A 21,290-nucleotide genomic window follows, 5' to 3' on the forward strand; every position below is an offset into this window, starting at 1 on the left:
CCCCGCCCACCTTGTATTTGAACATCCAATCATGTACCACGGTGGCTTTTATAAAACACAAGCTTGTAATTTAATAATTGTACAAGAATATTCGATTGTGTTGACAAAGAAACTTTGATTCTTCTACTCAAGGCAGTAAAGATGGCGTGTGTTGAGACCTCTATTCTAGTTCCAGACTCAAGAAAGAAAGTCGATGAATTGTTCTTGTTTTGGCTGTCTGAGCCGTCTACACAAGAAATGCTGAGGAAAGAACTAGCAAAACTTCGTGGAGTCTCACAAAATGAGCTGAACATTGACTACCTGGACCTGTCCATCCCTACCAGCAGCTTTACCAGTACATTAAGACCGTCCAGCCCCAACCTGAGAGCTCCCTCTCCACCTCCTGGTCTGTCAAGATCACCCAAGAGTCCACGAGGTAGAAGCAGATCTCCAAAAAAGGGACACAGGTCCCCAAAAAATCAAGAACATGGTCTCAGCAAGAGTGTACGAGCTCAAGATATGCAAAAAGTGTATGAGGAGAATGTAGATGAAGTCGACTTTGCTATACAATCCAACGGCTCCGAAAACGAAAGCAATTTAATCAGCAAGCCTGCAGCTATTGATGTCAAGCGTCGTGGTCGAAGTCGCAGTCCCAAGCCAGCAGACCTACCCAAGGCGCCCGCTCACCATCAAGTGATTCCGCAGTTCTATTTTCCCCACGGGAAGCCCAACGCTGAAGAAAATGTGGAAGAGTGTCTTCAAAAGGCAGAGAAGATATTTGCGGAACAACTAAATGGAGAACTGGGGCAGAGCCACTTTGAGGATGTCTCTAAGGTGAATTAATTTCTATACACCATCATGTGGTAGGACACCTGCTAAAATTCTTTTTGTGTGCACTAATCACTGTGTGTGTGTGTGTGTGTGTGTGTGTGTGCGTGTGTGTGTGCGTGTGTGTGTGTGTGTGTGTGTGTGTGTGTGTGTGTGTGTGTGTGTGTGTGTGTGTGTGTGTGTGTGTGTGTGTGTGTGGGTGTCCAGGTGCCAAGCCTGCAACTGTGTGGTTTTTACTGGAGTGTGCATGTGTAGTTTGTACTATCCCTGTGGTTTAGGTGTACCCCAAATCACTTGCTTAGGTAAGCAATTTTGTGGGGATTTTCTTAGGTGTAGCTGATAAGGTTTCTCAGACATTGTCTTTTACAGTGGTACATGGTTTTACAGTGGTACATGCATTGCTAGGCAATTTTTGTAGCTTGCTAACTCATCAAGTGTGTTTGTCTGGCACGTCTTTAGAGTGGTACTTATAGTCTTGGGGCTTGTAGTCTTGGAAGCTGTTCACCCAGACATGTTACATACAGGGTTTGTGCTTGTGTACACTAAACCAATGTCCCGTGAGGCCCCAGGTCACTTTCCCAGCATAGTTTGCATAGTTACGCCTCTTATTAGTTTAGCAGTGCAAGCATCTGTTCCGTAAATGGCTTGACTGTAATGAAGTGTAGCATCACCAAATACTTCACATTCTACTTGCACGTTTGGACCACTGGGTATGACTAGGTGGCGTGTAGCAGGTGGTCTAACCTGCTGTCCTGTTTGGAATTTTCTTCATTCTTGACACCCAGTCACCTTAACCTACTCTGAGGACGGAAAATATCCACCAACGATTTAATAGCATTTTACAGCTCTCATATCACATTGCAAATTATGTGTATGTCCATGTACACGTACATACGGGTTTGTATTACCCAGTGATGGTTGACTATCGTGTTTTTCCATGCAGGTACTCGGTGTTCCTCTGTATTGGAAGGCGCCTCTGTTCGTTGCCAGCCTGGGTAAAGCCAAAGACAGAACCACAGTGACCTTCCCAATGCTGCAGAAGATGTGGAGAAGGTGTGTTGCAATTGAGCTCACTGTGTTTACATCAGTAGTCTGTGGAAGTTGTTGTGCTACATGTACATGATTGGTCAAGGCACAGGTGTGTGTATTAAGAATTAGCTAGTGTGATCCAAAGTTAGTGTGATCCAAGTCTGCAATTTATGAACATGGTCAAATCAAGTGTCCCCTGGCTCTGTAAGCCTTAACATGACACTGAAGGGTATACACTACTGTACATTGCAGGCCTGAGTGTGATGTAGTAATGTAAGTAGTAATGACCAAGACTACCACAGGATGTTTGGATAGCAGCCCATGATGTGATTATAGGTGGGTGGATGTTTAGGTTTCGACTTGTATATAGCCAATTGCATTGTCTAGCAATAATGTTTGTTTTGTGAACTTGGACCAAGGTTGCCTAACCTTGCCCCCCAGACCCTCCACCCTATAGCTTAGACTCTTATACTTGGCTGTGTTTATATGCCCATTGTTTAACGACAGCTCCAGTAGTCTTAGAGCATAATAATAATGTTTTTACAGTAGCTACAGTTTCTGTTCTCAATGCTACACCCTATAGCTTTGATGGAGCTAGCTGTTGGCATAGGAAAAGTAGTAACATTTGTTCCCATGGATAGCTCAGAATACTAGTATACATGTACTTCGTTACATGTATATGTACTTTGAAACCTTGAGGTGTGATGCATACTCAAAGAGCCTGGGTAATCCGAACAGTGCCACTCCCTGAGATGTGTGCATTTGAATCACACCGTCACTAATTGAAGGTCTGCACGAGTATGTATGCAGTGGGTATGTACGTGCATGTATACAGAAAAAGTTGTTTACTGCAATAGAAGCCTCTGCTGAAACACTACTGTTAGCTAGGAGTAATGTGTTTACAAGCACGCTAAAGTATTTGTGTTGCTAATAGAATCTGTACAACTGTCTTTCGGTGCTAGTTGAGAGTTCAACTCCATATGCTGTCTCCATCTGTATTGTGTGTACTCTCTTCCTGGGTTGTTTTGGTGATGCGTGCATTCCTCCAATTTCTGGTTATTCATAACAACCAGACTGTCTATACACCTTGTTGTCCCTGCTGAATCTCGACAGTATTCATAGTCCCATCCATCCATCCACCCCATTCTAGCACTTACCCTGGTTTTAGTAAACACATTAATGTCTGTGTACTCCCTCCAGAGTGACCAGTCACTGTCACGATGACGCTTCTCGCTTTGTGAAACTCCTGGCCACTAACGGGCAAAGCTACCTCACTGAAGACGACTTTGTCCCACTTATTCAGGTATGCTATATAATTATATAGAATGTATTGTGTGTGTGCTCTGTGATTGCAGCATGCTATATATATATATACATAGTGGGGATATTTCTAATTAGTTGAGTCAGGCTTCCTCTGTCACTGACCGGCAGGCCCTGAGGTGCAGTAATTGAGTAATTAAATCTTTTCCACCACTGGCTTCATTGATGTGACCACCTGGATATTGCTATGCTAGGAATTCACATAGTTTTCATTGTTTTATCACTCAGTTTTTAAATTTCCGTGGGACTAGAGAACATGATAGTAGTAGTTGCTTATTGACAAACGACTTGTGTTGCAAAATAAATAAATATGGTCATACAGTATACTACACAGTGCATATTTTGAATGGCTTTCATTGGTTGTCCCCTCTCCACAGGACCTGGTCAACGCTCACCCTGGCCTGGCCTTCCTCAACTCAGCTCCTGAGTTTCATGAGAGATATGTGGAAACTGTAAGTCCTGGTGTACCCTACTTCCCCTTAGGTCACCCCATAATTGCACCCCAGGCCATTATAATAATTGTTTATTAACTACCAATGGCAGCACTGACCTCACACACTGGAATGTTGTGTTCACAGGTGATTGGGAGAATCTTCTATGAGGTGGACAAGAACTGGAATGGCCGTATCACTGCTAGTGAATTAAGGAGGAGTAACTTTCTCCAGACCCTCGCCTCATTGGAGAAAGAGAACGACATCAACAGAGTTATAGATTATTTCTCATACGAGCATTTCTACGTGATATACTGCAAGTTTTGGGAGCTAGATACAGACCATGATTTGGAGATCAATGCTCAGGACTTGGCCAGACATGCTGATCATGCTCTCCCTTCTCGAATCATCAATAGGGTACTCTCTGGAGTTGTTACAAGGTAATCACATTTGAGTGCTTTATGTTTAGACATAGTAGTGGTGCTTTCGATGAGGCAATATTGTGTAAGGCAACTTGTTGTGTTGTTCTAAGTCTTGTGATGTTGTGTTTGTTACGGCTTTGTTGCTACTAGATAAGCAACAGCAGATGGTGTTTTGTTTGTATTTATGTAGTCAATGTATTGCTGACAGAAATCGGAAGGGCTCTCAACAGGAGAACCAGAGTGCTGAGGCCAAAATGGAGTACAAGGACTTTGTGTGGTTCCTGCTGGCAGAGGAAAACAAAACATCTCCTCGAAGGTCAGTGCATGAGCTAATTGGTTTGCAAACAACTGGTGCTCGCTCATACAATGTACAATGTAGCAACATCCGACCGTTACGTGTACTGCGTACTTACATGCCTCAGTACCAGCCTACACAATAGTCGAACAATTTCTAGAGTTCAATCACTTGTCATTGTATGGCTAGCCAGCCATATGTTGGGCATTCTAACAACGTACATGTAGAGGAGCCTATGCGATACAGCCTAACAAATGTGATGTATTCTACAGCATAGAGTATTGGTTCCGAGTGCTGGACATTGATGGAGATGGTGTGCTGTCCCTGTTTGAGCTCGTCTACTTCTATGAGGAGATTCTCCAGCGACTACAGGAACTCAACATTGACTGTCTCTCTGTGGAGAACACTGTTTGTCAGATCCTCGATATGATCAACCCCAAGGAAATAGGTGAGACTTCAATGTTAACATGTCTACACACAGAACTTCATTAAGAGGGGGCTGATGATTTCTACAGTGGTTGCACTCATATACCAACAATACACACAATGTTTTAACATCGATGACAAGTAGTTTGTTTTGCTTAATTAGTACATGTATTTTGTTACATTTTTCTTCCAAATAAGACAATATTTTCTCCCTATGTTATTTAGGCAAGATCACTCTACGTGACCTCAAATCGAGCAAGATGACTCCAGTGTTCTTCAATACTTTTGTCAATGTTGAGAAGTACCTTGAGTTTGAGCAGCGAGACCCAGTGGCAGCTGCCAGGGAGACTGACAGCGGAGAGGCCACAGGGGAGAGCGAGTGGGACCGCTATGCTGCAGAGCAGTATGAGCTACTCATACAGGAAGACTCCTACGACCAAGAAGAGTGAGTCCATTAGCAGGGGTAGCTTTATGGCTAGGAAAATTAGTGTACATGTACATCGTCATGTGTCATCATCGGGTCAGTGTGTATCGCATTGGATTAGCTAATATTTTTCTTTGTTGCTATTACTCAATAGCTAGAAGAATGTGACTATATTTCGTACTTAAAGTTGACTGTTTGTTTTTCCATCGCTATAGTTTTGAAGAAACTAATGAGGACACTAACAGCAGTGTTGATGAAGAGGAGCAGGAGATACTCAACCTCTTAAGATGAACTCACTTTCTTCCCTTAATTGCTCAAACTAACTCTCATTTCACTCTCATGCAATAATTCTTGACTCATGCAATAATTCTTGTTTTTTTCACCATGCAATTTCTTGTATGATACTGTTACTGTATTTAGATGGTCAACTTGGGGTAACCCACTACTTTGCATGATAGCCCTAATAATCATTAAGGTAAAGATCAGCATTTTGAAAATTGAAATGACAAGTCATAATTATAGCCTCAAGATTTAGGTAAAGATCAGCACTTTGAAAATTGAAAGACATAATAAAAGAAGGTAAAGATCAACAAATTTAACTGAAAAGGCTACACCATTAACATAATTTTCCATAAACATTCTAGAATAATAATCTACTGTTCTTTCTTCTCCTTTCCCTTTCCTTTCTTCACAGTCCCTGCGTTCCAGTAGACGACAAACTGTATCATAATGATTGTGTTGAGGGTGAAAGAGATGGAGAATATAAGCAGTGTGATGGGGTCTTGAGTCTCTTGCATGGTCGTGAAGATACGAGCAGCAGCACCCGACCAGTTCAAGTAGGAGGTGATCAGAGAGAGCTGGCCAGTCGACCCATTAGAGTAGATCGCATACATCTGTGTAAACTGTGCATGGGGGGACAGAGAGCATAATTACTCATGAAATAACAGTGGACCTTGCACTATTCACAGTACTACCGTATATTTTGAGGGTATAAACTTTCGCGAAATGACAGTTAGAAAGGTTTTCACGGATTTAATTTTCGCGGAATAGCAGCCTTTCTGCAGCATGCATACATGCGATATTAAATTTGTGAGTATAAATGTTCGCGGTGCATGCTTAATCAGTGAAAACCGCAACATTTATACCCTCGAAATACACACACTGTAAGGTATGCAAATGCCCACAGAGAACATTGTGAAGACAACATGCATATAGCGTGTGTGTCTAATTATACAGGATAGCTGCCCTTGAATAAGGCAATGTGCAGTATCTGTTGTGCTCCTCACCCTGCTCAACATCATGAGTGGTATCACAGCGGTTTGTAGTGTAGACAGGAGCTCCATGCTGGCAAGGTCAGAGGTCAAGTACCATGCTAATATGCTATAGACTGGGGCAAAGACGGCTATGAGTATCCGTTGGTTCTTGTAGTTGAACATGAGCGAGATTATGATCACATTCTGAAGGGCTATGAAGAAACTCTCTCCCCAAGCACTGTAGAGTATAAAGAATATGCAAGTCATAATACCTAGTTAGCCTTTTATGTATGATTGTAAATCACTCTTTCAAGATATAGGACATTCCCCAATCTTCTCAGGCTAAGGTTACTCAATTGTAATACTTAAAAAGACGAACCTGAATGGAAATCCCTTGCCCAGGTTATAGGTGCAGGTGAAGGTAACGGCACCTAGCTCACTGAAGATGGACAAGTAGCTCAAGCCCTCTGCAGAACCTGCCGCCACAATCTTCATGATCTGTGGCACCTTCACTGCATTGACAAGTAAATAGAGTTATATACGCACGAATGATATTTGTAAGACATTAGTCGCTAGCTTGTATATGATAGTGATAGTCTTACCAATAATTGATCCGAGGAGAATCAGCATACTGAGGGCACGACTGACAAACATCTTGAAACAGTCCGCTGCAAGATAAAGAGGGAGAGAGAGGAAAGACCGTAAACACTTTGTATGCTTTGGAAATCTCACAATCCTCACAGTCAAAGAAGTCATAGTTCTCCCATACTGTCTCATAGCAGTCTCCAGGGTAGAAGTACTTGAGTCCCGTCTTCAGTAGCTCAGTCATCTTCACAGCAAGTTAACAGACTAGACAGCTGCAATAAAGTGGGTGTGGAAGGAAATAAAGATTGCCCATCCTTTATTCCAATCTGATTGGGGGGCGTTGCCCAGGTGAGAAACGAAGGTGAGCATGGCTGCAATATTCTCAAGATACAGGATCAGGCAACAGTAGCCTTACAGGCACACTCACTGAGATGAGCCCTGGAGGTGGGAGCTTGAATGGCTGTCTTGCAGTGGCAGGGTTTGCTGCAGCACTCTATCTGAACAGCCTCAATGGAGAATTTGTGTTTGATGATCATGAAGCCATTGAAACCAATATGGATGTCAGGTACCTGGTAATTGATACTCAATGTACAATATATAGTTATTTATACGCTCATGACACTGCATAAAGCAGTCCGTCCACTTGTTTGCTTGTCAGTATTTATCTTTAAATGGAGAGAGGGTGATCATATGTTTGCATGGCTTCACACATTTGTACCTGTGTGTTAGGTGCTCTCTACCTCTTCCCCCACACAGAACAAACACGCCTCTCTCGCAAGTGTTCAGCAACGACTTCTGGGGGCAGCCTTTATCAGATCCTGAATCTCACAAGTCGTATCGCCCTCTGGTCATCCTCAGCTTCAGAACTAACAGACTCCTCCACGGACTGTGGGCACCTGGCTTCCATCTGGTCAACACTGTTCTGCATGCAGCTGTGACTGCTCTCTACTACCAGCTGCTGTGCAGGCTGAGGCTGGAGTGGAGCACTGTGGTCACTGCTAGTCTGTTGTTTGCTGCTCATCCCATTCACACCGAGGCCGTGAGTTTCAAATTTGTTTGCTAAATTATAATAACAGTTCCACTTTTTCGTACATTATTAATTTTGTACCTTTTACAGGTTTCAAACATCGTTGGTAGAACTGAGCTGCTTTGTGCACTTTTCTTCCTTCTTTCCTTCCTCCTATACGATCGCTCCCTCCCTCAAAGACGCCCCTCAACTCACTCGTGGCTACGTTTGTGTCTCTCCATCTGCCTGGCCGTGTCCTCCATGCTGTGCAAAGAGCAAGGGGTCACTGTACTGGGGGTGTGCTTAGTGTACGACCTGTTTGTTGTCTGCCAACTGGACCTGGTGGATTTGCTACATTGTGGCAAGATTGTTCTTAAAAGCCTGTACTTCAAATTGAGAGGACACAAGGCGAAGAAGAGGTGAACACACGAACTCTATCATCTATAACTTCATTTTTGTTATTTTTCACAGGCACCCTGCAATGCTCCCCCGGTGGCTCACACTGCTGACTCAGCGCTCTTTATTCCTTATCCTCTCTGCTTGTGTCATTGTCTTTTGTCGCCTCTACATCAACGGAGGGGGGAAGCCCCTATTTGTGGAGTCTGATAACCCCGCCTCCTTCTCAGAACACCCCCTCACTCGATGGTTCACCTACTCCTATCTGGTGACCCTCAACGTGTGGTTGCTCCTCTGTCCCTCGTGGCTGTGTTTTGATTGGTCGATGGGGAGTGTGCCGCTAGTTACCGAGCTGACAGATCTGAGGAACATGGCTACCTGCTTTCTGTTTGGGACTCTCTTCATCTTCTTACTCTGGACCACTGGTAGGTAACAAAGTGGTTGTAATTAAGTCACGTAATTACTACTAAAATATTAACAGCCATACTTTGTCATTCCACGACATTATGATTTTTTGAATGCTCAAAGCAATCTCTTTCGTATAATATAGGTTCAATTTTCAGACTAAAAATCATGACGAAATTAAGCATGAGTAAAGAATCTGAAGTTTAAAAATTATAATGTTAAAATTGGGACTGTATATTTATGGCTCCTCGGAAATATGTTATGATTGCATATTCGTTCAAGCAATAATGATGTATACATTTGCTCCTCTGCAGATACTCTCGAGAGGATCAGTTCTCATAACAGCACTGCTCTGTTTCAAGTCAACAATGGACCCAACAGTACACCAGTTGATACACCTGCTGTTGCCCCCGTGTCTAAAGCAACCAGTCGAAGAAGAGGCATTGTTCTGTTGTCTCTCTCACTTGCTGTGCTTCCATTCCTGCCTGCTACCAACCTCTTCTTCCCCGTTGGCTTTGTGGTAGCAGAGAGAATCCTCTACCTGCCCAGCATGGGATTCTGTCTCCTTGTTGCCATTGGCTACAGCAAACTCGTTAAGGTACTAGCTTCCCACACTGGCTGACGTTGGTCACCCCAGCTTCACTAGTTAAGCCTGGCATTCAGTATTGACCAGCCTAGCAACAGAAGAGTATGTGCCAATGGATAACATGTGCACTACGTGACATTTTGTTTTTTCCCTCTAGCTGTCTCCACCTCTCCGCCCACTCATGACCATCTTTCTTCTCCTGAGCGTGACCACTTTTTCAGTCAAGACATTGCTGAGAAATGGAGATTGGACAGGTACGGAGGCTCTGGCCAGTTCAGCTATTCCTGTCAACCCCGGCAATGCCAAAGTCTTTATGAGCCTCGGTACTTACTATACACAGCTGGTGAGTGTGAGCTAGCCTCGAGACCAGGCCGATTAAAATGCATATTTTAATCGGCCTGGTCTCGAGGCTAAGTGTGAGCTAGCTAGAGGGTGATGTGTGGGTGATAGAAGTTAGCTTGGTGATCATTACCCAAAACTTCTAGTGCACAACTTGAGTTAGTAATTTGGTAAGTATCATCATTGTAGTTTGCTCTGACTGATCCATTTCCTGAGCTCTTAATAATCAAATTATTTCGAGTGTTGGGTAAGTGGGTGGTGTTGGAATTGGGTGTATTGTATTTGTAATAAATATAATAACATACGTCAATAATTGGAATTTAGCTGTATAGTAAATATTGATATTTGCCAAACTTTGGTCAGTTTATTATGGCTCTGAATGAAAACACAGCAGTATATACATGTAGCTAGCCCATTGGTTTAATGGTACACCAATGTACAAGCAAACATTCTTATGAAAGCAAGGTCAACTTGTTTTTCCTTTGAAGGGAGGGCTAGTTTACATTATTTAGTAGTTTGGCAGGAAATTGTGATTAAACTCTTGACATCACCCTGAGCTTTGATGTGTGGCTTTTACCATGGAACACATAGTAATATTTGCAGCTGTACTAATTATAGTAATTAAAGTGGCTGTTTTTCATATAATCCTTATTTCCAACTGAACACACCTGAGATTGTGGGCTCTTAAAATCTGCATTTTGTATGGTTAATAAAAATAATAATGTATTAGCAAGACCAGCTTATCTTTTATGGTCATCAAAGATTTCAGGCTTGCATGGTTACTCTCTACTTCCTGTTACTTCTTGTTATATAATCAATGTTGAACGTTCCCATGTCCTAGACACTCTTTTGTGGCTATGATCTTACTGTGGGGAATTGTTGCTAGCGGCCATCCTTAACAACGCTAAAAATAATCATTATATTTTTTCGGACACCTGTGTTTGGGTGCTGGGTTGCTTGGGCTCGTGGTTTGTACCCTGGGGCCTTGTACTAATTTGTGTGGTATATATAACATTAATGCATGCACTCACTGTGTGCGTGCAAATGTTCTCGGAATATAGCCCATGTGTGGTGGAATCTAATACCAATTCTTCCTTCCTGTAGGAACCTGCATTGTCTGATTATTGTATAGCAGTATAGACATTAGGTCACTTAATTAGCTGTTTCTAAGAAAATGAAAGCCATTGATACTGTGGTTCCTTTGTGCAACGGAATGTTCTTCCTCCTGTTGATTTATGTTACTTTCTTCTGTTCTAAAACAGCTGCTTTTAGACACTGGTGAATTATTCTTTCAGTGCCTTAATTTTGATGTTTTTATTGTTACTAGGTGCTGCTTATAAACTAATTAGAGCCATGGAGATCAATAAACATGGCCTTAAGATCTCTCATTAAACAATGGTGCTTCCTTAGTAACTGCAGGTATCTAGTAATGATGCAAGCTGTCAGAATAACTGGAGCTATTAGCTTGAAATAACATTATCAGCAGCTACGTTTTAGTACCTTAGTGGTCATGCCACCTTGTTCAGAGGGCACAGCCACCAGACAAGGGTCTTGGTGGCTCAACAATGAGTGACCATGTGAACTTGTTGTGTGGCCAATAATTTGTATAAACTTTCCCACAATTCTAGATGGATAATAATAGACCTTATACCACTGTATTGTGTTTGCATTAAGTGCATAGCTGGCGCCCTATGTTTTGGGTTAATAATTGCCTTGCGGAAGTAAATTATGCCCAGGCATGCATTGATAGTGGTTGCTTAGCAGCCCATGCCTAACACACCCTGTGATAAATATAATAGCTGGCTGCTTGTTTGTGAATTAAAGGAAATTCATGGGAAAGGTCATTCATAGGTCATTGTTTCAGTATGGTATATAGCAAACATAGAGCATTTCCTTTTCCCACAACTGTTTAAAGGATAAGGTTCAAATTATGATTATCTAATTGCTTTGCACAAATCTAATTTTAAGTCTGGGGTATTATTATTTTGATTCCTTACAGGGCCAGCGAAGATGTGAGCTGTTCTATCATGAGGCCCTGAGGCTGAGACCCAACTACACAGCTGCCTGGACCAACCTCGGGCTAGTCATGATCAACACAGGTATACCGTCCTGCATGCTTGCTAACATTATTATATGCACTCATACATGTACGTCAAGGCTGGCTAACGTACGTACATGTATGTTTATGATAATTGATAATTAATGGTAGCAATTGGGAAAGTATTGTTGTGGTTAGGTTTCTCTGTTTGGGGACCTAGCTTTGTTTTCATTGGCTTCTGAATCAACTCTTTTTTTGTGGACGACTCTAAAACTAGCAGGCAAGCTTTACAAGAAGTGATTCCATCACAAATTACTAACTACTTTGGCCGTCTCTTTGTTGTTGCTTTACGTTTGTCCATTCAACCTTTAATAATCCTTTGTCAGTGGTTTTATTGTTTGCATATCAGATTCACATGTTTTCATATATCAAATCCTAATCAATACGATCCACTATTAATTTCAAACGTCACACAGGTTATCAAAGAACAGAGAAACAGCGTCTGTTATTGTCTTCCAATTAGTACAGTCATAGTTGACTTTCCCAGCCTCTGTGTTTTGTCTATCGGGCCCTGAGTTGACCGTCCTCACCTTTCTTCCCCCGTGTTTGTGTAGTACGTGTCTCTACTGCGCCCAATGTCTCAAATATCGGTTATTATGTGGTTGCGCTATAAATTATTTGTGACAATGTCGTATGTAGTTAGTTATGAGTTGCCCTGCACTAGCGTGAGCTAGTGGTATGTGTTTTGTTTACTATGCAGCTGTTTGTGGTGCATATATAGCTTGCTTGTCCATTCATTCCCTTGTCTTCTGTTTGAGCAATTTGCAGTGTTAAGTGTAGGCTTAGACATCATCCACCTACATTGCATGTGGTGTTATTTGCATTCACATTGTTGCATGACTAAGGAACCCACAGGGAATCAGGCGATGGCACGGCACATACCTCTGTGAGCTCAAAGGGATATTTGCTCTGAGCTCAGGGTGTAATTGGGTGAGCATACGTGACATTGGGTGATGTTTATTTCCTGTCTGCAAAGGTTACCTTACAGTGATCTGTGTCTCAAAGTTGATGATTATCTTTCCCACCGGGTATGATCGAGTGTCCCTCCTCCATTCACTGCATGTGTTCTCACTTACTTCCTGCCCACACACGCGCTTACTTGGTCCCAAATAGTTGTTCCGTGCACTGTCTAGTGCTCTGCTTTGGGGATGAGGAGCCAACCTTCTGCATAATGGTGGGCTTCCTTCCTCCACGTTAACAAAGCAACGACTAGGAACACTGTCACTGTGAAGCCATGGTCTAATACCCCCTTCACCTTTGCACTGTCACCACAATAGTTACCATCAAACCATGATATTAATTACATTGGTACAGGTTACAGGTCAAAATACAATACTAATTTTAGTGACATTAAAATTATTTCTTTGGATTATCCAAATTATGGTTTATGAAGTCCATGAGCTATCATTCATTGCAGGTGGCAACACTAACCCACATCAATTAAACACCAAGGAAACCTTTAAATTAATGGACACACAGGGCCGGGTATCATGAATTGATTTTTTATCAAAACTCCATTTTTGATTTAATTGCTCCCTCCCCCTCATTCATTATGACCGCACACACACACACACACACACACAGATCGTCCGGTTGAAGCAGAGAGATGCTATACGAAGGCTCTCTCTATTAAATCAGACCATATTAATGCCAACACCAACATGGGCCACCTTTGTCGTCTCCAGGGGCGATGGGAGGATGCCAGTCGCTACTATCAGACTGTCCTGCAGAGGAGACCCAACAACGTAGTGCTTAGATACAACCTAGGACTCGTGGCCATGAGCATGGAAGGTGCTGAGAATCTACAGGTATACCTAGTTGCTATGGCTATGCCGTGTTTTATGTACATGCATTGAGTTAATAGCCATGGAACAAATTGATACATGTACGTATCATTGAGCACATTGATCTTATAGACACTCAATTAATAGTTATTGTGCTCATTGCAGTCATATCTTCCTAGTGAGTTCCCCTCTTGTGAAAGACGTCTCCTGTAAAAATAGTTCCTTGTGTTGGGAGGTCCCTTGTCAGTGTGACGGAATAGCGTAGATATTAACTAGTACGTTCCATTTTTAATTAGTTACTTCCTTATACAGCTTGTGTGGTAGGTAATCTATTGTTGGTATTTGCCTCACTTTGTTACTAGGCAACCTAGCTTGTGTTGAAGAGGGGTAGTAATTAGTTCATCCGTAGGCAGTCAGTGAAGTATTGTTGTGTGCTCTTTGAAGCTAATTGCCGAGTATTTGAGACGTATATTTCTTAATATTGGTTATACAAAGGGAGTGGGTGTAATGGCAGTCACCGCTGTAATTGATTTACCTACGTCATGTATACCATGGATTAATTTTGCTGAGCTGTTTTTTTTTATCCTAGTGCAGGTGACTACATTTTTTTTTTTTAGTAAAGGGAGGACTCATTTAGGCTGTTTAGTTGGTTGTCCGGAGTAGCTACATGCACGTAGGTACAGTAGGAATATCATTTATCATTTGTCAATGGCTGGTTCCATTATTTTGCTCACTTTCCCAGTAAGAGTGGCCTGGTGGGTGAGGTGGGGAGGTGGGTGAGCGTGACTGAAAGGAAATAGGCTAATTATGTGTGCTGTATCTAGTGGTCTTCATAACATAATGTCTTTGCCTTTCTTGGTAATCTTTCTTAGTGGCCTCTATTGCCCCTAGTGGCTTGTGCTAGGAAGCCTAGCAACTGCTGTCCACCCACTCACCAATCAACACCAACTCTAACTGTGGTTTTCTTTTTTCCCTTGAAAATAAATTTATGCTTGTGTTATGTGTGCAGACTACCCCCACACACTGAGTAACTGCATGTGTTAATAATTACAGTAAAAATAAATAAATAGTTGATGTAGCTGTGGTTGTAGGACAGCTAGTTGTTCGTTTGTTCTAGTGTTGTTTTGTTTACCCCCAGGCCACAGAAGTACAAGATTGGCTGAAGTAGAGAAAACATCTTGCACACCCTCTAGTCAAATATTCAACCATTTGTCACGCACTCATGTATGGTATTTTCATCACGCTTATAGCTATATATGTACACGACTCATTTAATTAAAAACACATGTCTCTAGCTAGTGCATGTGACAACATCCTCTAGTGTGCTGACTGGATGGTTTGAGACTGCAGCTGCCTTGCGTATGTACATATGGGATGAGTTATAATTCTTCCGTGTTAATGATTTAAATCGCGTTACATAATAATGCCTTTGTCGCTAACTATTTTCGCAATAGATATGCGTATTATACTGATTGCTAGGCAACAAAATATTGATCTGAAGTAATTAGTTTGCTGTCTGGCATATATGGCTACATCACTAGCATTATTGTCATCATAGTGCGTAAGTAAAGTGCCATAACTACATTGTTTCCATGTAATCCGATCTCCCCCTCCAGAGAGCAGAGGAAGAGTTTGGCCGAGTAGTGCAGCTGGAGCCGCATCACTGGGAGAGCCATGCTGCTCTTGCCAGTCTCCTGGCAACCACAACCACTAACGGTAGGAGAGTGGCGTATGGATTCACCAAGGGAAAGAGATTGGATCAGGTGGGTTCCTTTGAATGGTACGTCATATCCTGCACAGGGGTTCTTGTGGCTCATTCAGTGGCATGCTTAACTTCCAAACTTCAAATTGAACCAACATTTCGTTTTCTAACTCTAGCCACCCACAAGTGATGCTTATTTGCATGAATATTCTGGCAGCTGTACAGTACAGCTGTGCATATACGACAAACTAATGTGTGTGTATGCTCCTATGTTTGTCAGCACAATGACCACATACTTATCACTATATTCATAGGATGGTAAAGTGCTTGTTTGCTGTGTTGTGCTAACAGGTACGTGCATTACCATTGCATGAGTTCCTAAATTAGACGCTACAATTATAGAGTACACATTATTGAGTGAACTTCCTTATGTATAAATCTCCCCAGTGTGTGTATTCATGCACAACAGTATAATTAGGTGTGTGTTTGTCTGGTGTGTGTGTCCAGTTATTGTAGTGGGTAGGGTGACAAGTCAAAGTTCTCACAAACCATTAGTTTCCCTTCAGACAAACAAGGTATTCATTCCCCTACCATTCACTGTTGTGGCTGAGCTCTACTTAAAGGCCTGTGGGAGGTCCTAGAGTTCAGTCTTACTTCATAATGGTTCCCACTGTCCTGCTGACCAGATAAGCATATTTATAGACCCATAATGATATTCATTGTGTTATGACCCATGTTGCTATGGTTAAGGTACACCAGAGTGTGTTTGCTGCTATTTTTATGGGTAACAATTAAACCTCTGATGTGGTTATCAGTGTAGGCAGCCTGGGAATAGGCTCTTATCTATGGAGCGTGATCAGCTGTCCTCTTAGCTAATTGCCAGCTGAAGCTTTGTGTCTCTGGGCTCTGGGTGTAACGTACATACTACATTAATACTAGCAGCTTGTGGGATGTCCATGCAATGGTCTGCACCAGCTGTGCAAACCCAATGCCATTATGTTTAATAGCTTCTCCACTTTTAAGTGCACAATGCATGAAAATAGGAAATCGATGTTTAGATGCTCTACACATATACGTCTGCAACTTTTGATTTGGTTTTTGTGGTGTAGAAACAATAAAAATGCACAGTTATTCCACTTCATACCACACTACATACATGTATGTATCTTTCTAACCCCAAAGCATGATCTACATGTTTCTGTACACATCAAAGGGTTCCTGTGTGTTATAGTACCACAATCTGTTCCTTATGGGATGCTGTTTATCGTGCAATCAGATCCTGTGCATATGGTATGATAATTATTGTACAAAGACCAGCCGCAGCATTTTGTCTCCACTACTCTAGCAGCTGTGGTTTACGCTAGCTACCATTCATGACTTGTTTTTTTTGTGTGCCAGTACAGATAAGGGGTGTGGGAGTGCCCGCTAGTGAGCTGTTAATTGTTTTGTTTTACTAGCTGTTATGTAAGACTCATCACAACATGCAACACCCATCTCTCTCTCTGAGTGTGTGGGTGTATGTGGAGGGAGCACATTTGCTAATGGAATTTTGGCTGTACTAGGAACTCCTTATAGACTTTAAATTAATTGATATTTTTAGAGATTGAGCCAGTTTTATAGCTTCTTTATAATATATATATATAATATAGGAGCCTGGTTTCTGTACTTATGGCTTCTAGTGGCGACTGTGTGCCTGATATGTCTAACCCCAGGTTTGAAGTGGTAAATAATCATTTCGGACAATTACAATTGTTACTATGGGAACAGAAACAGGTGCCTTATACAGGAAGTCGTCCCACAAGCAGTGAGGCTGGACACTAAAATTATTTTATTCCATGACCTATTCTAAGAATGCTTGTGTGGTGGTGTATTGTGGCGAGTGGATTGTGACCTTGTGAGGGGAGTGTTGTACTCCATGGTTCACTAGTTGAATGGGTGTTTCCTGTGTGTGGGCGTCACATGATACGAGTGCACTCTTGCCCATTGACGCCCGGGGAGAGAGAACGTGTCAATGATCATGCACACTGTACATACATGTTTACATTCTTGTATTGAGTTCTAGACTTTGTACTCCATAATAGGACGTAGGGAGAGCATAAAAAGTAAATAGACGCATGCATGCACAAGGCTTTTGCTTTAGTATGTTTGTGTCACTTGACTTTCTATAATGATTTGTTTGGTTTCCAGGATTTAGCACATTTCTTTATACTACTCTGCCTGTGGTCAAACAGACTTAAACTTTTAATGGCTTGCTCAATCACCCGTGTGCTAATTACCATGTCTCCTGCCGTCTTCGGTATGAGACGCATCTTGTGTAGATACATGTACTGTACATGCTGTGTGAACCTCATGCAAGGTGGTATGTTAATCCGTACACAATGCATGTCTTGAACTCTCACCCTTTAACCTCAACATACCCCTTCCTGTGTGGCATTCATACACCGATTGTGTGTGGTAACTGAAACTGAGGCAGGTGGTCACATGCTAGGGTAATCCTATTGTTAGTGTTTGTGGGGGGTATCAGACAACAAGTCTCCAAATACTTTCCCATGTGCATCATTGTCTGCAGTCCCAACTAGATCCACCCACTCTTATGCATGCATGCAGCACAAACTGTTGATCACTGTGTATGAATGGGTGATTAATTTGCTAATGGGGTGTTATGGGTGTGTGTTTTTCCTACAGGCAATACAACACTATCAAAGGGCTCTATCTCTACAGCCGGATCAGACAAGTATTCGCTATGACCTGTCAAGGATTTTTGTATTTAAGGTATGCTCATTCAATTTTCATACATAATGATCTCAGATTTACATTCTATTCACACTGGGAACAGCCATTTAATTGAATAACAAGCACCCTTTGTTGCATATCATGTCAATGCATGGTGTTCACACAGTGAGATACTGCATGCATGAATGGAAGTAAACACTAAACAAATGTTTATAGCGATTAGCAAGCACTGTACTGTATCATGTCTTCACTGCATGCATACATTCTCGTTCAGGGGAGACTAGCCGAGGCCAGAGCTGAACTACAGACCGTAGTGAAGCTGTCCCCTGAGCACCCTCAGGCACATTATGAGCTTGGCAGCATACACGAGCAGCTGGGGGAGAGTAGAGAGGCAGTGAGAGAGTTTCAGATCGCGTTGAAGCTGGATCCCACCTCGTCTTTGATCAAGCAAAAACTGATCAATGAACTGAACTAAAGTTTGGGACAATAGGACTAATGCATGGTAGTATTTTTTTAAACCATTTTCATCACTTCTGATCCATATAATCCGTATCACTTTTTATTCCAACACTTATTTAATCCAACACTTTTTAATCTATCCTTGTATGAGATTTCACATTTCCTCTTTTCCTTGTGAGTATAGCCGTGAGACAGGTGTATTATCACTGGTGACAGTCAGGCTGCATAGCTGAGACACAAGATCATTTGTTTTGGGTGGTGATCAACAGTGCATGCCTACTTGTAGACCTTCATGCATCCTTCAAAGTAATGATGTTGCATGCACAATGTGTATTTTAAGGAAAAGATAACTGACAGTTCCTCTCCTCAGGTTTTCTGTTTGGCTACTAGGTACTTTGAACTGTGTGAATTAGAGCCACCAGAGTGTCTTCATAATGGGTAGAAATGGGAAAATCCTGTTGCCATTGTTATAGATGAGATGTACTATTCTAGTTTCCTGTATCCTGATTGGGATAGAGGGGTGATAGTGTGTTATCAGTAAGTGTGTGAGAAAGGACTTTCACCTGCATAATTATAGGCATTTTGTATAGTGTTGTCATGGTCTCCATTAACCTTGAGCAAGGAAGAGTCACTGTAGAGGTTAATCTAATGTTTATGCATGGTGTAGGTCGGTATTGTCATGGTCTCCATTAACCTTGAGCAAGGAAGAGTATCGGATTGCTAACACTGCCAGAACGCTTAAATTATTATACCCATGTAATATTACTCATGCACGTGCATGCTTGAAGATATTTAGGTACTCAGTTTCAGTGAACTTAATATTTGGTAAAAATTACTTTATGTGAGAGCACAACAAGAATCAGATAAACAGTATGTCAGTAAATCAAAAAACGTCAAAATTAGTCTATACCTGTTCACAAAATTAGTCAGTCAATTGCACAGTAATGGAGATGCTAGTTCAGCTTGTGTTTGTATGGGGTATATGGCAGCTTTAGGTCAATATTGCGCATGTGGTGAATGATGAACGCTGAAATGTTCAAAAGAAATTAAGGTTAACACATCATGAGAGGTTTAACTGGTGACTGGGGATACAACGTTATGAGTTATGCCTGATGAGGGTGGGTGTTGAAGTAAAATGTAAGTAGCTGGTTTCATTTCTCCTGAATGTCCAGACATCTGTATTTGTTGTACGTGGTGTTGCTGCTTCATCATTGAACACTGCATGCAGGTGCACATTGCCGGGTGTCTTCCAATCGTACTTCCGTTGTGAAGATCAGGCATGCTGATAGCCGAGCGTAGGGGAGCTTGGTTGCCAGGGTTTTGCAAAATGTAGCCCATTGTTGGCGAGTAGAGGGGCGGAGGAGCAGCTGCTTGCTTGGAAGGAGAGATCTGTGGATTAGACTGACTCTTAATGCTGTCTGCAGTCGGTAGAGGAGAGCTGGCGCCCGAGAGAGAGCTTATCCCTGACGAACTTGAGGAATCTGTTCCTGGCTTCAGCAGTCCAAATGGTGGATCAGTCTGGAACATTGGTCGTGCAGATCCTGGAGAGCTGACATTGCTATGGACAGAATGGCCGTCAGAGCTTTGAGCTGTGTGTGTGACATCAGAGCCTGCACTCGTCATTATCTGAATGGTCGTACCGGGAATACCTGCTGAGAGCATTTGTGGGTTGAACGTTGCGAATTGAGGAGAGCAATAAATTGCAGGTTGCAGGAACGTTGTTGGGCCGGAGTAATTCTGAGGGGCAAGGAGTCCCTTGGGTAATACATAGTTATGTCCCTTAGGTAATACATAGCTAATACCTCCAGCACCCGATACGTAAGTTGGTGCTCCCGTGCTCGGGATACTAACGGGAGTGAAAGCTGTTGGACTAGAGAGCGTGTTGACCATCTGAGCGTTGACCATCTGCGTATTGACCATCTGAGTGTGGCTTTGTTGTTGTGGTGGTTGTTGGAGAGTTACGATTTGCAGAGGCTGGCCAGCATACTGTGCACTGTTCGCAGGCCCAGAACCCATTGAAATGTTCGGCATAGAGCCATAGGCTGCTGCAGTGACCTTCTTAAACATATTCTTCGGCTTTCTTCTTGGTCTGTATCTATAGCCAGGATGGTCTATCAAATGTTGCTCTCTGATCCTCTTTGCTTCATCAATGAAGGGTCTTTTGGCTGCATCACTGAGGGCCTTCCATTCTGAGCCTAGCTGCTTACTGAGCTCTGAGTTGTGCATACGAGGATTCTCTTGAGCAAGTTCTTTTCTGCGTTGCTTGGACCATACCATGAAAGCATTCATGGGTCTTTTGACGTGATCTGGAGATCGGGACATTATAGTCATTGCAGCTTTCTCTGTTGAGTGAGCCAGAGCCAGGGAGAGAGTCAGCAGATATTTGTTGAAAGCTGCATGGAGGAGAAAATGACATTGTAAATTCTGTATTGTGCAGTGTTGCATGTTGTGAAACACTAGCTACACAAACAGTTAGTACAGAGTCTAGCTAGTTTAGTCAATGCAAGATGCACAGTTGCATGCTACACTTACTTTCTGGATTCACTGCAATTGCACTGTCAATCCAACACTTGAGTTTTTTTCTATTTGCTGAGAAACTAACTGCAAGCTGCTTTGTAGCAAAATTTTATCTGAGCTAGAACAATGGACACACATAATTACATTAGGCCTTTATATAAAATCATTTTAGTAAATGCAGCCATAGAAGTCTTCCTGTGGCATTCAAATTAAACCGGATGTTTATCTAAGCCATTGTTTACCTGTTAGCTTTTATTAGATTGCATAATATGT

At 42.2% G+C, this 21,290-nt stretch overlaps 4 protein-coding genes across 7 annotated transcripts; 2 read left to right on the forward strand and 2 right to left on the reverse strand.

Moving 5' to 3' along the window:
• The first annotated feature begins 19 nt into the window (after window positions 1–19).
• LOC135341545 (serine/threonine-protein phosphatase 2A regulatory subunit B'' subunit delta-like) lies at window positions 20–5,573 on the forward strand. 2 transcript variants are annotated; one of them, XM_064538129.1, is made up of 9 exons: window positions 20–813; window positions 1,751–1,860; window positions 3,037–3,139; window positions 3,534–3,608; window positions 3,735–4,027; window positions 4,200–4,325; window positions 4,577–4,752; window positions 4,956–5,175; window positions 5,370–5,573. In XM_064538129.1, exons 1-9 carry the CDS (start codon window positions 142–144, stop codon window positions 5,443–5,445), a joined length of 1,851 nt encoding a protein of 616 aa, XP_064394199.1. In that variant the 5' UTR covers window positions 20–141; the 3' UTR covers window positions 5,446–5,573. The 2 variants fall into 2 exon arrangements, with proteins under 2 accessions (XP_064394199.1, XP_064394200.1); XM_064538130.1 differs by having other exon boundaries at window positions 21–813; window positions 4,218–4,325.
• A 130-nt stretch (window positions 5,574–5,703) lies between these two features.
• On the reverse strand, window positions 5,704–7,301 carry LOC135341557 (mannose-P-dolichol utilization defect 1 protein homolog). Its single transcript, XM_064538142.1, has 5 exons — window positions 7,149–7,301; window positions 7,010–7,075; window positions 6,787–6,919; window positions 6,441–6,645; window positions 5,704–6,056 (listed from the first exon to the last, which is right to left on the reverse strand). The coding sequence occupies exons 1-5, from the start codon at window positions 7,234–7,236 to the stop codon at window positions 5,808–5,810; spliced, it is 741 nt and encodes a 246-aa protein (XP_064394212.1). The 5' UTR covers window positions 7,237–7,301; the 3' UTR covers window positions 5,704–5,807.
• A 20-nt stretch (window positions 7,302–7,321) lies between these two features.
• Window positions 7,322–18,690, forward strand: LOC135341541 (protein O-mannosyl-transferase Tmtc2-like). Of its 3 annotated transcripts, XM_064538124.1 has the most exons (12): window positions 7,322–7,557; window positions 7,749–8,031; window positions 8,110–8,417; window positions 8,470–8,819; window positions 9,114–9,397; window positions 9,543–9,728; window positions 11,724–11,823; window positions 13,407–13,630; window positions 15,223–15,369; window positions 15,623–15,659; window positions 17,994–18,080; window positions 18,316–18,455. In XM_064538124.1, the coding sequence occupies exons 1-11, from the start codon at window positions 7,424–7,426 to the stop codon at window positions 18,053–18,055; spliced, it is 2,115 nt and encodes a 704-aa protein (XP_064394194.1). In that variant the 5' UTR covers window positions 7,322–7,423; the 3' UTR covers window positions 18,056–18,080; window positions 18,316–18,455. The 3 variants fall into 3 exon arrangements, with proteins under 3 accessions (XP_064394194.1, XP_064394193.1, XP_064394195.1); XM_064538123.1 differs by lacking the exon at window positions 15,623–15,659 and having other exon boundaries at window positions 18,316–18,690; XM_064538125.1 differs by lacking the exons at window positions 15,223–15,369; window positions 15,623–15,659; window positions 17,994–18,080; window positions 18,316–18,455 and adding an exon at window positions 13,772–15,183.
• Window positions 18,691–19,300: 610 nt separating this feature from the next.
• On the reverse strand, window positions 19,301–21,194 carry LOC135341550 (transcription factor Sox-14-like). The gene is made up of 2 exons (XM_064538135.1): window positions 21,033–21,194; window positions 19,301–20,893 (listed from the first exon to the last, which is right to left on the reverse strand). Exon 2 carries the CDS (start codon window positions 20,829–20,831, stop codon window positions 19,572–19,574), a length of 1,260 nt encoding a protein of 419 aa, XP_064394205.1. The 5' UTR covers window positions 20,832–20,893; window positions 21,033–21,194; the 3' UTR covers window positions 19,301–19,571.
• Window positions 21,195–21,290: the final 96 nt, after the last annotated feature.

The sequence above is a fragment of the Halichondria panicea genome, chromosome 9 (genome assembly GCF_963675165.1).
Source record: "Halichondria panicea chromosome 9, odHalPani1.1, whole genome shotgun sequence".
NCBI classification, from domain to species: Eukaryota; Metazoa; Porifera; class Demospongiae; order Suberitida; family Halichondriidae; genus Halichondria; species Halichondria panicea.

Bases quoted from the DNA above. Each gene is read 5' to 3' on its own strand.
- LOC135341545 (XM_064538129.1), top strand. From the start codon at position 142: ATGGCGTGTGTTGAGACCTCTATTCTAGTTCCAGACTCAAGAAAGAAA. The intron at 3,609-3,734 runs GTAAGTCCTGGT...TTGTGTTCACAG, and splicing joins ATGAGAGATATGTGGAAACT to GTGATTGGGAGAATCTTCTA. The intron at 4,028-4,199 runs GTAATCACATTT...GTATTTATGTAG, and splicing joins CTCTCTGGAGTTGTTACAAG to TCAATGTATTGCTGACAGAA.
- LOC135341557 (XM_064538142.1), bottom strand. From the start codon at position 7,236: ATGACTGAGCTACTGAAGACGGGACTCAAGTACTTCTACCCTGGAGAC. The intron at 6,920-7,009 runs GTAAGACTATCA...TTGTCAATGCAG, and splicing joins TCTCCTCGGATCAATTATTG to TGAAGGTGCCACAGATCATG. The intron at 6,646-6,786 runs GTTCGTCTTTTT...TATACTCTACAG, and splicing joins GGCAAGGGATTTCCATTCAG to TGCTTGGGGAGAGAGTTTCT.
- LOC135341541 (XM_064538123.1), top strand. From the start codon at position 7,424: ATGAGCCCTGGAGGTGGGAGCTTGAATGGCTGTCTTGCAGTGGCAGGG. The intron at 8,820-9,113 runs GTAGGTAACAAA...GCTCCTCTGCAG, and splicing joins CTTCTTACTCTGGACCACTG to ATACTCTCGAGAGGATCAGT. The intron at 18,081-18,315 runs GTATGCTCATTC...ATTCTCGTTCAG, and splicing joins CAAGGATTTTTGTATTTAAG to GGGAGACTAGCCGAGGCCAG.
- LOC135341550 (XM_064538135.1), bottom strand. From the start codon at position 20,831: ATGACTATAATGTCCCGATCTCCAGATCACGTCAAAAGACCCATGAAT.